At 44.7% G+C, this 14,444-nt stretch overlaps 1 protein-coding gene across 8 annotated transcripts; it reads left to right on the forward strand.

Annotated features, from left to right (window-relative positions):
• The first annotated feature begins 1,977 nt into the window (after positions 1 to 1,977).
• RBM24 (RNA binding motif protein 24) lies at positions 1,978 to 12,808 on the forward strand. Of its 8 annotated transcripts, none has more exons than XM_035316776.1 (5): positions 1,978 to 2,552; positions 3,123 to 3,246; positions 4,305 to 4,359; positions 4,522 to 4,636; positions 10,693 to 10,827. In XM_035316776.1, exons 1-4 carry the CDS (start codon positions 2,385 to 2,387, stop codon positions 4,595 to 4,597), a joined length of 423 nt encoding a protein of 140 aa, XP_035172667.1. In that variant the 5' UTR covers positions 1,978 to 2,384; the 3' UTR covers positions 4,598 to 4,636; positions 10,693 to 10,827. The 8 variants fall into 8 exon arrangements, 5 of the variants coding, with proteins under 5 accessions (XP_035172667.1, XP_035172666.1, XP_035172669.1 ...); XM_035316775.1 differs by lacking the exon at positions 10,693 to 10,827 and adding an exon at positions 4,721 to 4,841; XR_004748015.1 differs by lacking the exon at positions 4,522 to 4,636 and adding an exon at positions 4,721 to 4,835 and having other exon boundaries at positions 1,982 to 2,552; positions 10,721 to 10,844.
• The last annotated feature ends 1,636 nt before the right edge of the window (positions 12,809 to 14,444 follow it).

The following is a 14,444-nucleotide window of genomic DNA, read 5'->3' on the forward strand; positions in this document are numbered from 1 at the left end:
GGATTGCTGGGCAAGAGAATAAAGATGTGTTTGGGATGAAAGAGGCAAATTCCTCGATACAGCTGCAATGCAGTTCTGGGATAGCCAAGAGTTGATCTTCTGGCCTTAATGCAAGAGTTTGTGTAATGACTGCAAAACGAGGTTTATTCACCTTTCCTGCAGACACCACAAGAGAAGCAGGAGTGCTGGGCACAGAAAGGAACAGGGAATGTGATGGGCCGTGCTTGGCTTTAGGCGAAGTTCATCCCTCGGGCCCACAAGGGGCCGAGAAGTTAACTGTACTCCTGAGAGGTGTGTGCTGTAGTGCTCTGGGGAGTACGGACACCTTTAGTTGGGCTACTGTTTAAGTTCAGGTCACTGGGACGGAGTTTAAGGTTACGATTAGCCCTCGGAGCAGAAGTGGCTAGAGTGTCGAGTTTAACACAATGTTCCAGACCAATATGAGAACTATGCTGGGAGACATTTTTGGGCAGAGTTAGCTGGCCTAACTGGATTCAAGCCAAGGTTAAGGGCTTGGCATTGCAGGAACCGAAAAGCAACATTTATGTCTGGACCACAGAACCACAGAATGGTTAGGGTTAGAAGGAACCTCTGGAGGTCATCTGGTCCAAGCCCTCTGATCAAGCAGGGCCACCCAGAGCAGGTGGCCCAGGAGCATGTCCAGGCATCTTTTGAAGATCTCCAAGAAAGGAGACCCCATACCCTCTCACAGGCAACCTGTGCCTGCACTCCATCACCTGCACAGCACAGAAGTGCTGCCTGGCGTTTAGACAGAACCTCCTGTGCTCCATTTTGTGCCCCTGGTCTCTCATCCTGGCACTGGGCACCACTGAAAAGAGCCTGGCTTTGTCTCAATTGCATCCTCCCATCAGGTATTTATGCACATTGATGAGATTCTATTTGACCCTCCTCATTTCGAGGCTAAAACATCCCAGCTCTCAGCCTTTCATATCTCAAGATCCTGCGAGTGTTGCTAGGCTCAAATCTCAGTTAGTGCCAACATACCAACCCAACTGATTTAATCTGAACAATCTTAAGGCTCAGGTAGGGCCTGTTTTAGAGACAGCATGGCCTAGGTACTGTACAGGACATTAGAACAAGACTGCTGAAATAAATAAATAAATAAATAAATAAAATAAAAATAAAATGGGGCCAAGGTTAGAAATGGGGCAAGCACGGCCTCAGTCTAGGGGTAAATGTTGGCATTATGGTTAAGGTTTGGTACTGGAGGGGCAGTAAAGTATTGTCAAAGTCCCTTCTGCAAACTGGTGCATTGCTCTTTTTTACAAGGGACTCCACAGGAAAAAGTCCAACAGCCAAAAGTACTAGAAGAAAAAGGAAAAAGAGACACCAGCACTTATCAAGACTCTGTGACCACAGGGGAATGGTCCAGAAGCCTATACACATGTGCTCATCTGTTTTCTCCAATCTTTAACCTTCCTCCCATCCTTCCTGCCTCCCTGTGAGCCTCCCTCCCCCCCAGCTCCCACAGTCCTCCATGTCACACAGGCCTCCTCTCTTTTGTTCCTCGGTGTCCTTCCCAGTTTTTGTTCCTCGGTGTCCTTCAGAGCCACCGCACAGGGCAGGGGCAGCCAGAGGAGGGAATGACGAGGGAAGCAGCTTCACCGATTTCTCTCGCCCTGTGCCCGGAGCAACAAACAGCAACCAGCACCACCCCACCACCCAAGGGCCGAGGGGCTGGGGTCCCAGCCCTGCCTGCAGCTTGGGGTGCAACCACGCGATGCTCGCAGCGGTGACCCCCAAGGGCCCCCCGCATCCCCCCGAGCCCGGGGCGAAGCCAAGCCGCGCTCGGGGGTCTCGCAGCCCCCCCCCCCTTGGGCCCCCCTTCCCGGAGCAGCCCCTCGCCCGGGGGTCCCGGCGTGCGGGGGGCATCCAGCTGTTGCCGCCAGCTGTGTGCCAGCCCCGGGGGGCCGGCCTGCCGCCGTCCCCGCCCCTGCAAGGAGGAGGAGGAGGAGGAACCGAGAGTGCCCGACCCGGTGGCTTTTAGGGGGGGGGAGGCCCCGCGCTGCCGTGCTGCTGTTCTGTGCGCTGCTCTGTCCTTGCAGCCGCTGCTCCTGCCGGCTCCCGGTGCCTCTCCTCCTCCTCCTCCTCCTCCTCCTCCTCCTCTTCCTCTTCTTCTTCCTCCCGCCGCCGACCCCGAGAGCCCCGGAGGCTGCGGGGCTGCGCTCCGGAGGGAGGAGGAAGCTGCGAGAGGGACTGGCCCCGTAGCCGGGTGCCGGGGGGAGCCGGGAGGGCCGGGAGAGAGGGGGCCGACGAGCCGGGAGCAGGGGGAGCGGAGGAGAGGGGCTCACCGGGAAGCAGGGGGCTCGCCCGGCGGCCACCCGTGGGTGCGGAGCGCGGCGCCCCGCGGGGCCGGGCGGAAGATGCACACGACGCAGAAGGACACCACTTACACCAAGATCTTCGTCGGGGGGCTGCCCTACCACACCACCGACTCCAGCCTGCGCAAGTACTTCGAGGTCTTTGGCGACATCGAGGAGGCGGTGGTCATCACCGACCGGCAGACCGGCAAGTCCCGGGGATACGGCTTTGTAAGTGCCGGGCTGCGGGGGGCAACGGGGAGCGGGGCCACAGCTGCGGGGGGCTTTGCTTCCCCCTCCTCTGTTATTTTTTTCCTTTTTCCCTTCTTTTCTGCTCTTTCTTTCTTTCTTTCTTTCTTTCTTTCTCTCTCTCTCTCTTTCTCTCTTTCTCTTTCTCTCTCTTTCTCTCTTTCTCTCTTTCTTTCTCTCTTTCTTTCTTTCTTTCTCTCTTTCTTTCTCTCTCTTTCTTTCTTTCTCTTTCTTTTTCTCTCTCTTTCTTTCTCTTCTTCTTTTTCCTTTTATTTTCTTTCTCTTTTCTTTCTTTTTCCCTCCCTGCCGAGGCGTGAAGCTTGGGGAATCTCCTGGCTCCTGGCTGCCCCGCTGGGGTGCCTGCTGCTCCCCGATACGGCCGCTCCGGGGGTTATCTGCCCGGCGGGCTGCCGCCAGCGGGGCCCGGCCCGTGCCCTCCACCCCTCAGCCCCTCAGCCCGCTCCCCTGCAGTTGGCCGGGGGCTGCTGAGGGTCGGGGGCTGCCCCACTACCACCCGCTGTGACCATAACCCACCCACCGGCCCCTCCCCAGGTCACCATGGCTGACAGAGCCGCCGCTGAGAGAGCCTGCAAGGACCCCAACCCCATCATCGACGGCAGGAAAGCCAACGTCAACCTGGCATACCTGGGCGCCAAGCCGAGGATAATGCAGCCAGGTGAGGATGTGGCCCCCCACGGCTTGTCTGTGTGCACCCGAGGTTTCTGCAGGGAGTGAAGTGTTTAAAAGGTCGCGCCGTCCTGCACGTCCCTTGGGTGTGCTTTGGTTTCGGTTTTTGAAGGCAGCGTGTAGGCACTTTCTGGCTATTTCCTACACAAGCCCTGTTTAAATGCCAAAAGCGATCAGGGCTGACATATCTGAAGTTCTCCAGGAAGATTTCCACAGCTCGGACACTTCAGTGGTTATTCCCACTGCGGGGAATGCAGTGGCGCTGACCATTTACAGTATCGCTGCAGGGAAAGATCGGCCTAGGAATGAATCGCTTCCAATGTGTGCGGTCTTATTAATACAAACAGTAACTCAAAGCAAAGTCCCGAGGCAGATGGGAGCTATTAGGCAGACTTTAAAATGAAATGGCTCTTCCTAAGCCCACATCTGAGCCAGTGCGATGTCTTGTCCACTTCCCAAACTTTGCACTGAGAGACCTGGTAACGCAGAGTGTGTGCACGCTGCCGCTCTAAAGGAAGCTGCTCTGAATTCCTGCGTGCTTAGCCCGAGGAACACTCTCGTGAGTAATTTAGTGCCCACAAAGGAAAGGGGGGGGTTCGTTATGCTTGGGCAGCATTTGAAGAAGAGCAATGAAGTTAGGATTTGACCCCAGTGCTCAGTCTTCATGTGCAGAGAGGGCTCAAATTTGATTCTGTCAAAAGTACACAAAGTGTATCATCCTTTGGGGGCTGGCATTAGGGACCAGGATGGAGCACAAAGTAAGAAGTTAATAAAAACTCTGTGCTCATTGTTTAGCCAAAGTCATTCTTCTGAACATCTCAGTGAAAGTGCACATCACTGTTTTAATTTCCTCGTGCGCGTGTGTGTGTGTGAGTATGGGTTGATTTATTTTGCTTTCTAATCTGTGGTTCCGCAGCCTTACAGGCATCGTCACTGGAGGTTGTTGGTGAAGGCTGTTACTCTGTGTTTGCGTGCGTGTGCATGTACAGCATAAACAAGTAGCAGAAGAACACTCATACAGAGAATGTGATGTGTTTTTGTTGGTAGGTTTTGCCTTTGGTGTTCAACAGATTCATCCAGCTCTCATACAGAGGCCTTTTGGGTAAGTCTGTTCAATGGGACCTCCAACAGGGGAGGAAAAATCTTTTTGTAAAAAAAAAGAAAAAAAAGAAAAAGTATGATCCTTGAAGGCCTCTTGCAGTAGCAGCCTTATAAACTCACCAGCAATACTGAAGCTCTCAGACTTGCAAACGTATGCCCGTAGATGTGCTCACCTTGTCGGTAATGTTCTGAATGCTGTAGCCGAGTCAAGTTGTGTGGGACGTGTCCCTTCCACCTAAGCAGTCCAGTCCCGTATGACCCTATGATAAAACAAGGAGGTATGACTTTATGCAAGATTGCTGTGCCCCGTTTCTCGTTTTTCAGCTTGACTCAATGTTATTTATCTCTTTCTAATCTGACAGGGATCGTTTACAGTTAAGATAACTGATCAGAAGGATATGATGATAAGAGGTGGAATAGTTCTGTTTGGAATTAAACTCTGTAACCAGTAGACTCAAACACAAACAAGCTAAAATGGTGATTAACGATGCATGTATGTTTTTTTATATAGTCAATAGACCTCCGTGTGCTTTTTTTATTTATTTATTACAGTAATGAAGTGGTGTTGATAGCTAAACTGTGTGCTTTTATTTACTTGAAAGAGCTGTAGTGAAAGTTTTTTTGGGGGGGTCTTTTTAATTTTGGTTTTGTTGTTGAGGAGTGACTTTGCCATGGGGAGCAAAGGGCCTTTTTTGTTTCTTTGCTTTCAAGCTGTAGCTTGTGACTTTTTTAACCTTATTTTGTAGTGAGTGCTAAATCGTGTGACTTCTTGATTTTTAAGTAAATCAACATATTGCTTGCATGTTCATAATTTTGGGGGTTTTGTTCTTGGGAGGGGTGTGGAGCTCCTTATTAACAATGTGCGTCCATTTGGGCTTTCTAATTGGAGATTTTTTTCTTCACTCTGACTTTAATAAGTAGCACATTTCTCCTTTACTCGAGTATACTATTCCTAAGTATCTCTAACTCTTGCTTCTTATAGGCGTATAATTAGGAGGTGAGGTCTGCTTTAAACTTTCCATACAGTGTCACTTCACTAATGCACACTGGCTGAGAAGCACATCACAAAATAATGCATTTTGCTAATTAATGAGTAAGCTAACAATAAAGTAGGGGAAATGTGTCACAAATGTATTTTGTTTATTTGACTAGGAAAGCTAGAATAGTGCACCTAGCTGTTACTAAGCAAGAACAGCTTCTCAGTTCATCTATAGGTAAAGTTCCTGTCCTCAAAACTGCAGGAAAAAGTTTTCCTGGACACTTAATGTACTCTTAAAAGAGAATGTTTGTTCTTCTGAGACACTTGGAGAGGTTGTGGAAAACTTTGTCTTTTTTTTTTTTTTTTTTCTTCTCCTTCATCTTCCTATGATTTTCCTCTGCTGTATTTTGTTTGACTTCTTTGAAGCGTGAGGAGCCGACAGTGTATATGCAGCGATCAGTTTATGATGCCTGCACTAAGGTAGGCAGGAGGTGGAGTGTGCTGTCTGCAGAGCTGCTCAAGCACTGGTGCTCAGAGGACCCAGTGGACTGCCTGGGGATCAGCCATGGAGAGACTATTTTCTGAGCACAGCAAAAAAAGGAGACCCTGTGCACCCCCTTGCTTCAAGGGCTGTGCAAATGTAGGGCTTCTTCTTGCTTTACTTACCCTGAGCCTACAATAGGTCAGTTAAATCTTGTTCAGGTCAGGGAAATTCTTCCAGCAGGCTGAATAAGGTTTTATTTCTAATGCAATGTATATAGATCTGAAGAAAAGGCATGTTAGTCCCAGGGCTGCACGTAATCAACTTGGTCATTTTTAATTCTTGTTTTTTGCCACTCTTTTGCTATGTGCAAGCAAAGGAGATTATTAACCCTGCTTCCCCCTCAAAATTTCCAGTAACCTGTGTCTTTTCTAAAGAATACGGTTTGGATTAGGAAGAACAGCATTCGTTAGGATGAATGAACACCTTCATTCTCTTTTTTCCTTGACAATAAAGTGGGGTTGTTTCAGTGCTTACTTGCATCTATTTCATCTGAGAGTTCACTCGTAAAGGATGTTGCATGGATTGCACCGAAATATGTGGTCACCTTAAAGCCTTTCTTCTTCCTGTGCAGTTGCACTTTGAAAAAGTACACTTTACTAATACGCTGTATTAAACAGGTTGTAGTGATGAGTCACTACCAACTCTCTGCTAATCCATACATAAAAGCTCCAAACATTTTATTTTTACTTTTTTCCTACCAGAGTGCAAATTAGTGAGGTGCAGCCATGCTCTGGCATGGTCAGCAGTGTTTTGTTATGGTTCCCCACCTACCAAGCAAGAAACTGAAGATAATTGGATTATGTTACATTACTTTACTGAGAAGATACAGTAAGGACAATATTCTGAATTAAGTACAACATTATTGTGGTGGAGGCAGCCAGCAACTAGATTAGCTTCAATGCATGAAGCATTTCAATTCTGGGAATTCTTTATTCAGTGCTGCAGAGACCAACTTGACCACCAATTAACATTTCACCCTGCTCTTTAAATTCAGCATCTGTCTTATTTTTGGTGTGTTTCCTAGGAAGCTGTTTGATCACAGGACTGGTTATCTATACAGCTCTGTTTTCAGGATTGTTTATTAAAATACTATCTCTGAATTCAATAGGAATTTATGGAGGGGGAGGATGACTTTGCCTCCTAAAATAGTTTTACTCATTTCGCTTTTGTAATTTTTACCTTAATATTGATGGAAAAATACGGGGTTATGCAGAGGCACTGGTGCAGGTGATGACTTGTCCTGTTGGAGAATATTTTTCCCTTCGTTTATTGTCCAAAACTTGTATCTCACTCAAAACGAGAACGTTCTTAGTTTTTAGTTCAGACCCTAGTTAAATCCCAAGTTAATAAATTTATTATCACATGGTTAGCTGATACTACCTGCCTTCTAAGAGCTAGGCAATTCTGCCTTTCTTAAGAGAGAAGGAAATGCCTTCTCTTGAGTTTGTGATCAGAAGATCTGTATAGTATTAGACTACTGATAATCTGGAGCTAGGGAATGAAGCCACAACAGTTGAAAGTTAACCCGCAGAATGCTAAATGTCCTCTTACTGTTACCAGACACAAACTTAAAAGGAAGCACGTCAAGGGTCTTGTATCTCTTGATGCTTCTGTACCCTATTCCTGCTCTCAGGAAAGCTGTTCATTGACTCAAATCTACTCTCTAACTATGCTTACAAAACCTGATGATGGTCCAGAGCAAAACATATCTTTCCAAGTTAAATAACTACTTTCTCAAGAATGCAATGTTGAGAGTCATGTGTTACTACTGATGAATTTCTGTATGACACAGCTCTGCAGCAGTCTAGAAAGTCCTTTCTTTCCTTTGAAACAATTAGCTGTCACTTTATGATCACTTACAGGATTGTATTCAGAGGTCTTAGCAAAACACAAACCTGTTACAACAGCAACGGAAGTCTTAAGGCACGTTGCGGGAGTGTATGCCATTTCATTTTGAATATCCCAAAGCTACAGTTACTGCTAAAGTTAAACGTGGCTTTCCTTTGCCTTTCGTGCAAAAGCTTAAAACAACAAATATATGTTCCAAAATAAAAACTACTGCCAGGAAAAAATGCTTAAGCCACGTACAATTCTCACACACTTACTTTCAAAAACAAAGCAGCAGCTTTTATTTAAAATTAATGAGTCTAAGGATATCCAGCCTAATTGGAAATTGCTTTTTCAACTTTTGACCTGGCAGAGCATTAAAAGCAGTGAGGTTCTGAATGGCTGAGGTCTCCATGTGCTGGCCTCTGCAGAAGGTAGAAATTTACTTTGGCCATATAAAGCCGTTTTACTCGACTCAAAACAGTTGCAGCATGACAGATGATCAAAAATAGCCCCACTGCAGCTTACGCTGTCAATCACCATGTGTGAAATGGCATGGTGGTGAGGAGCCTGCACAGGGTTTATGTTTATTGTAGGGTAAGAGGTGGCAAACAGATAATGTTTCATAACTTCACCACCTGTTATTTTCTTGGCTTAATAAAACAAGTCACAAGAGTTTAAGCGGGAGCACATGTATCTTTCTGTCTTGTTCAAGGATACTGTCGAGTGTCCTAATGTCCTAAGAAAATCTTAGTAACATCGGTTTGAGACAACACAAGCACCTAGATAAGCTCTCTTATTGTATCCGTCCTGTTAGAATTATTCTGTCTCATCAATGCCGTATGTAACAAGTACTGTGATGTTAAATGGACTCTTACATGATGCAGAAAAGGCTCTCACTGACTTCAAATTTGTTTTTGTTCCTCTTTACTTAATACTTAAGAAACATGGTGTTATATCTATTAAGATTGTGCTTGGCTGGTGACCAATACAAAATGCTTGTTTTTGCTCATCCATTTCGGATGGAGAGCTCAGGTAATGATGTATATTTAAATGCACAGAGCCAGCTTAAATATGCTTCAAATGCACTTCTGGCTAATCACTTCATAAATGAGGTGAGTTTTAAAAACCCAACTTACTGTTTTGTTTTATGTTTTCTTTCCCTCCCCACCCCCTATTTGTCACTCTCATTTTTTTCATTTCTCCCTTCACACAGTAGGACATGAATTCCGTTGACATGTTGGGTTTTTATGATTGTGGTGTTCATGTTGTGGTGTCATGTTCTGAAACACGGCAACTGCAAACTCCTCTCTGCTAGTATGCTTATCCACTCCACCGAGCTCTTTTTCTCTTAAACAGAAAACTGGGCTGTTCCAAAGTCTGGTTATCACGTATTTTAAACTGTAGTTTGCTGTGAATCTAGTTGACAGTGTCCCTTCTGATGGAAATGTTTCCTTGTTGACCATTTAAGTAATTCTTGAAGTTATTTTAAAAGTTAAACAAACAAAAAACTTTCAATTAAAACTTGCATTTGGAGGACAGATTGTACCGTTGCAATTTGCATCTGTGCTTACAGTGCAGTAGAAGGTTCGTGCAGTCTTTCGAGTTCTGTGTAAAGGTAAATTTCAGTATCAAATAGTAGTAAATTTGTACAAGCAGTTTTTCATGGATTTATAAAGATTCACTCTCTGGAACCGAGTTCCATGCATGAAGGACTTCCCTGTGGAAATTCAGGACTATGCATGTAAAATGAAAATTATGTTAGATACATTATTTCTAAAAATCGTATTATATGATAAAACACAACTATGAGATGAATTTATATGTATGCTTGTGTGCTAAAACAATGATATGACCAGTTTTCAAAACTGAAGGGCTAAGTAAACAAGCCAAGGAAGCAAGTTTTGTGACTTGGAGAAGACGGGAAAGTGTGTGTACTGCTCTGTTCAGAATGGTTATTGCTCAAGCCATAAATCTGTGTTTTTGTTTTTGTTTTTGCTTTTGTTAAGCACCAGATCTATTTAGACTTAATCCTATGCCCACCTCCCAAAAAACTCTATGCTGTATGTCTTGCATAGAAATAAACAAGCTGGCACAAAACAGGACATCAGTGGCCTGATAATCAAACAGGTTTGACCCTTGTGTCCTTATGACCTTTATAGAAGTGTGATGCACATGTACTTAGGAGTCACTGTTATGGATTTTAATAGCATCTATGTAGCTTCCCCTCAATGGCCTCTTGTGACGGAGTGAGCTGCACTATAGTTCGTTTGGAAAGTGTGATTCTTGCTGTGTTTACCACACTTGTGAACTTTATTTAAACTCCTTTGTCGCCTGTGTTGTTTTTTTTTTTTTCTTATTTTTAATAAGGGTGACTGAGGTTGCAGAGAAATTAATGTGTGCTGAGTCTGCATAGCAACTTAAGTAGGGTTGCCACAATACACTTGTCTTTTCTGGCGGGCGCCCCCCCCCCCCCGAGAAGACTTTACATAAAATCAGGGTTAAACCGTTTTGTTGCCTTATTGGCTGTTGTCAAACTCATTATGGTGACATTGTCAAACTGCTCAGTTACTAATAATAAGAGTACTCACAGGAAATAATTTCACTAAGAGTCAAGTAGTTCAGTGAGGAGCAGCAAAATAAAAACCGCTTGTAGGTGTTTTGAAAAACAAATACTGCAATCAATCTTACTCCTTTAGAGTTGCCTTAAAAGTGACATCAGCAATCCTGGTCCTTCTAAAGGTTTTAATAGCATTACACATATTATCCTCAAGCAACATTAAGTCAGCTAGAATGCTGTGCTTTGGAGCAACGCACCTCTTTGGGCCAGTGATCTGATAATTGGTCCGTTCAGCCTCGTTATTGTGGCAACCCTATGCACATAACAACAACTAAATTGAGTTTGGTTTAGTTCGGAGTATGGATGTGACTCTTAGGCGCTGACTCGCCTACCACCTCTGACTCCCTCTCCCATCTTTCAACAGGATCCCAGCTCACTATGTCTATCCACAGGCTTTTGTGCAGCCCGGAGTGGTAATTCCCCACGTGCAGCCCGCAGCAGCCGCTGCTTCCACTACGCCCTACATCGACTACACCGGAGCTGCGTACGCCCAGTACTCAGCCGCCGCGGCCGCCTATGAGCAGTACCCGTACGCTGCCTCGCCAGCTGCTGCCGCTGGCTACGTGGCGGCGGGGGGCTACGGCTACGCGGTGCAGCAGCCCATCACCGCAGCAGCTCCGGGGACGGCCGCTGCGGCCGCTGCGGCTTTTGGCCAGTACCAACCCCAACAGCTGCAGGCAGACCGTATGCAATAGCAGATGGACTCCTGAAGGAAGCTCGCTCTTTCTCTTCCTCTTTTCGGCCTTCCAGTATAAGTAGTTGTTCAGAGACAATTGATGTTAACTAAGGAGCTTTAAGGAAAGCGATGCTATTGTGAAACTAAAGAATTTTGTTCCACTGTCTTCATACAGTATGCATCCAAATCATGTTGTTAGAGGGGAGGGGTAGCGTGGCATGTCTAGTTTCAAGTATCAATCCCGAAGAAAATGGAAAAAAAAATACTGTACTGTCATGAAAGAGTGGCAGAGTAGCAATGGGACTTTGTATTTTAAAACAAACAAACAAAGAAACGAGAACCAAAAAGCAAAGGTGAATTTTTTTACAGTATCAGGGAAGCAAAACTGCCTTTTATAAGTGAGAATATGGTATTCGAAAAGTTTGAACCAGGGGAAAAAACTGAGTCAGCAATATGTAACCTTTATCCATTTTAAGAGGAAACAAGCTTAAAGCACTGATCGTCCTTTGTAGCTTTCAAAAGCTGTCTTCGTGAGATAGCATCTTCCCAGTGTTTCACTAATGGGCATCGAACAATCCGAGGAAGATGGCCTGCTAGTAAGATGGCGGACAGGCACCAAAGTTATTTTCTTATCTGTCCTCTGGATGAGTGGAACTATGGAGCAAGTGATGTGGAAGTAAGGGGTGCAACAGCTGTAGAGACAATCAATAACACAGACAGTTCTGGACAGAACACATCACTCGTGCTCATGTGATGAGCTTGTCACATCCTAATCCCTCGCCCCATCCTGTTTCACTTTTGGGAAACTTTAACTGCTGGTGTCAGCTATTCTGATTCTAAAATAGGATCAGCCCTTTACTACAACAGCCTTCTCTTTCTATTTATTGCATCTGTTCGTAACTTGTGAATAAAGGCAGGATGAAGCTTAATGAATTAAAACCTTTAAGAACTGTTTTAAGGGAATTTTCTTTTCTGAAACCATTTGTACAATTTTAATATCTATTTCAGGATTATATTTAAAATATTTATTAGTGAACATACAGTACACAAGGCAACTTTTGTTACCAAGACTGCAGTTCTTGAAGGGTTAATGGTATGTGATTTATACTGTGCCTTAATTGTTATGCTATTTAAAAAGAAATATTTATTTTGAAAGTTTTACTATGCTGCGCTCTAAAGAAAGCAACTTTAGATGTGACACTGTAAAATTATGTATTCATCTCATGGCATAAATTATTTAGTAGGGTTAGATGTAGCATATTAAATATTAACCTAATTAACTAAGGATTTTGACTTGGATTTATTTAAATTCAGTAAGTGCACTGTATGAGGGTACTCTTAAATTAACACTTTTTTAGGTTTTTACATAAAATATTGCTAGTTCATTCTTTTTCCCTCTAATAGATGTCCATGTAGACCTCTCAAATACATTAGTGCAGTTTTCTCACTCATCTGTATGTAGACTGACTACTTTTCCCTTTGCTAGGAAATGCTGCTTTACATTGTCCTGTGAAACTACAATACTTGCAATTTTTATTCTTGACCGAAATGGAATTTAGTATTTTACACTGTATTGGATTTTTTTATACTTGAACAATTTCATACAAGGGAAGACAGGATAGCATTTTTATGGACTTTATCCAATGTCACTGGATTTATTTTAAGTATTCTGAATACTAGCCAGTGTTATAATGTAGACATGACTCTCCTGTGCATATTATTTATTCAGTATGTATATTGCTTTAAAACATTTCAGATCTTTTAATCTATTCACTCGTATTAAAAACAATAAAAAAATGTCGCATCCTGTCTCTTGAAGTTTTTTGCTCAAGTTGTCTTAGATCTTGTCCAGCTAAAATTAGGGGGCCAACCTTTAATGTAATTTTCCTGGTGCGTGGAGGAAATGTATGCAATGACTTTAAATGCAAAGATAGATGTAAACTGTACTAAATGGAGGAAATTCTACAGAGGAGACGGAGAAGATACACCCTAAGAGTCATCATAAAGTAATCGAGCGTGCAGGGGATTTGGGGAGGTCATCTAATCCAGCCGAGGTTGCTTATACCTTTGTCCAGTTGGGTCTTAAAATCCTCCATGCAGACTGCACAACCCCTCTGGGCGATCTGTTACACTGCCTATTTGTCCACGTGGTATCTTTTTTTTTCCTTATATCTAGCCCAAGCCTCCCGTGTTCGTTTATGATCTTCGTTGCTCATTCTTTGGCAGAAAGCCCAGCCCGATCTTCTCAGCAACCTCTTCTTTAGGAACCGGAAAGTTGCTGTTCTCTTCTGTAGGCTGAACATAACCCGTTGCCTGAGCCTCTCCCTCTAAGTCTCACACTTCAGCCCCCAGCCATCTTGTAGGCCCTCCGATGGATTAATTCAGGTTTATCAACTGCTTTCATGCACTGGGAGACTCAAGACTGGATTCATTCTGCCAGATGTGGTCTAGTGAGTGCTGAGTGAAAGGGAATTATCAGTTCCCTTGATCTAACACCTGTGCAGTCTAACACCTTGATACAGTCTAACGTCCTTTCGCTGCTGCCAGGGTTTGCACTGACAGGGTTCAGCCCACCCCGAGGCTTCCCCTGTATTTCAGCAGAGCTGTTGCCAAGCCAGTCGTGCCCCGGCCTACACAGGGGTCCAGTCTCCCCAAGATGGAGGATGCTGCATTTGTCCCCACAATTTCATGAGGGCCCTGTTGGCCCTGTCCTCTAGCAAGTGCGAATCCCTCTGAGTGGCAGGCCTGGTCTTGAGCATACCAACTTACGCCCTCCATTTAGTATCATCAGTCCACAGCCTGATAGTACTGCATCCTGTCTCTTACTCCACAAAACTGATAAAGATATCAGAGAGGACAGACCCCTGAGGAATTCAGTTTGTAACCAGCTTCCAGACAGAGTGTGAGCCCATTTGAACAACAACCCAGTCAGGATTTTGCCCATCAAACAACCTCTGCTTTCCCATCATCCACAGATTAAGTCAATTCATCACAGGAGGTAATCAGGTTCGTCTGGCATGATTTACACTCGAAAATCTGTGCTGGCTCTTCCCAGACACCACTGTCTCTTTCATATGTTCAGAAATGACTTCTGAGATGTTTGCACCACGATTGTCCCAGAGACTGACTGTCTGCAGTTCCCTGCATCATCCTTCTTGCCCTCTCTGGAGATGGGTGCATCATTTGCCTTTCTCCCATAATGGAAAACCTCTCCCAATCTCCATATCCTTTCAAGGATTATAGTAAGCAGCCTCACAGGGACAGGAGCCAGCTCTCTTAGTACCTTTGGCTGCAGCCCATCTGGGAGGTGAGCAGAAAATCCTTAATAAATGCTCTTTTATACTTTCTTCTGCCGTTTCCCTTCGCGATCTTCCCCAGAGAAGGTCTGTCTACGGGACATGGTATCAAGTAGGACTTAAAAGCAAATGTCCCTCTGACTG

Source organism: Oxyura jamaicensis, chromosome 2 (assembly GCF_011077185.1).
Source record: "Oxyura jamaicensis isolate SHBP4307 breed ruddy duck chromosome 2, BPBGC_Ojam_1.0, whole genome shotgun sequence".
Lineage (NCBI taxonomy): Eukaryota > Metazoa > Chordata > Aves > Anseriformes > Anatidae > Oxyura > Oxyura jamaicensis.

Bases quoted from the DNA above. Each gene is read 5' to 3' on its own strand.
- RBM24 (XM_035316774.1), top strand. From the start codon at position 2,385: ATGCACACGACGCAGAAGGACACCACTTACACCAAGATCTTCGTCGGG. The intron at 2,553-3,122 runs GTAAGTGCCGGG...GCCCCTCCCCAG, and splicing joins AGTCCCGGGGATACGGCTTT to GTCACCATGGCTGACAGAGC. The intron at 3,247-4,304 runs GTGAGGATGTGG...TTTTGTTGGTAG, and splicing joins GCCGAGGATAATGCAGCCAG to GTTTTGCCTTTGGTGTTCAA.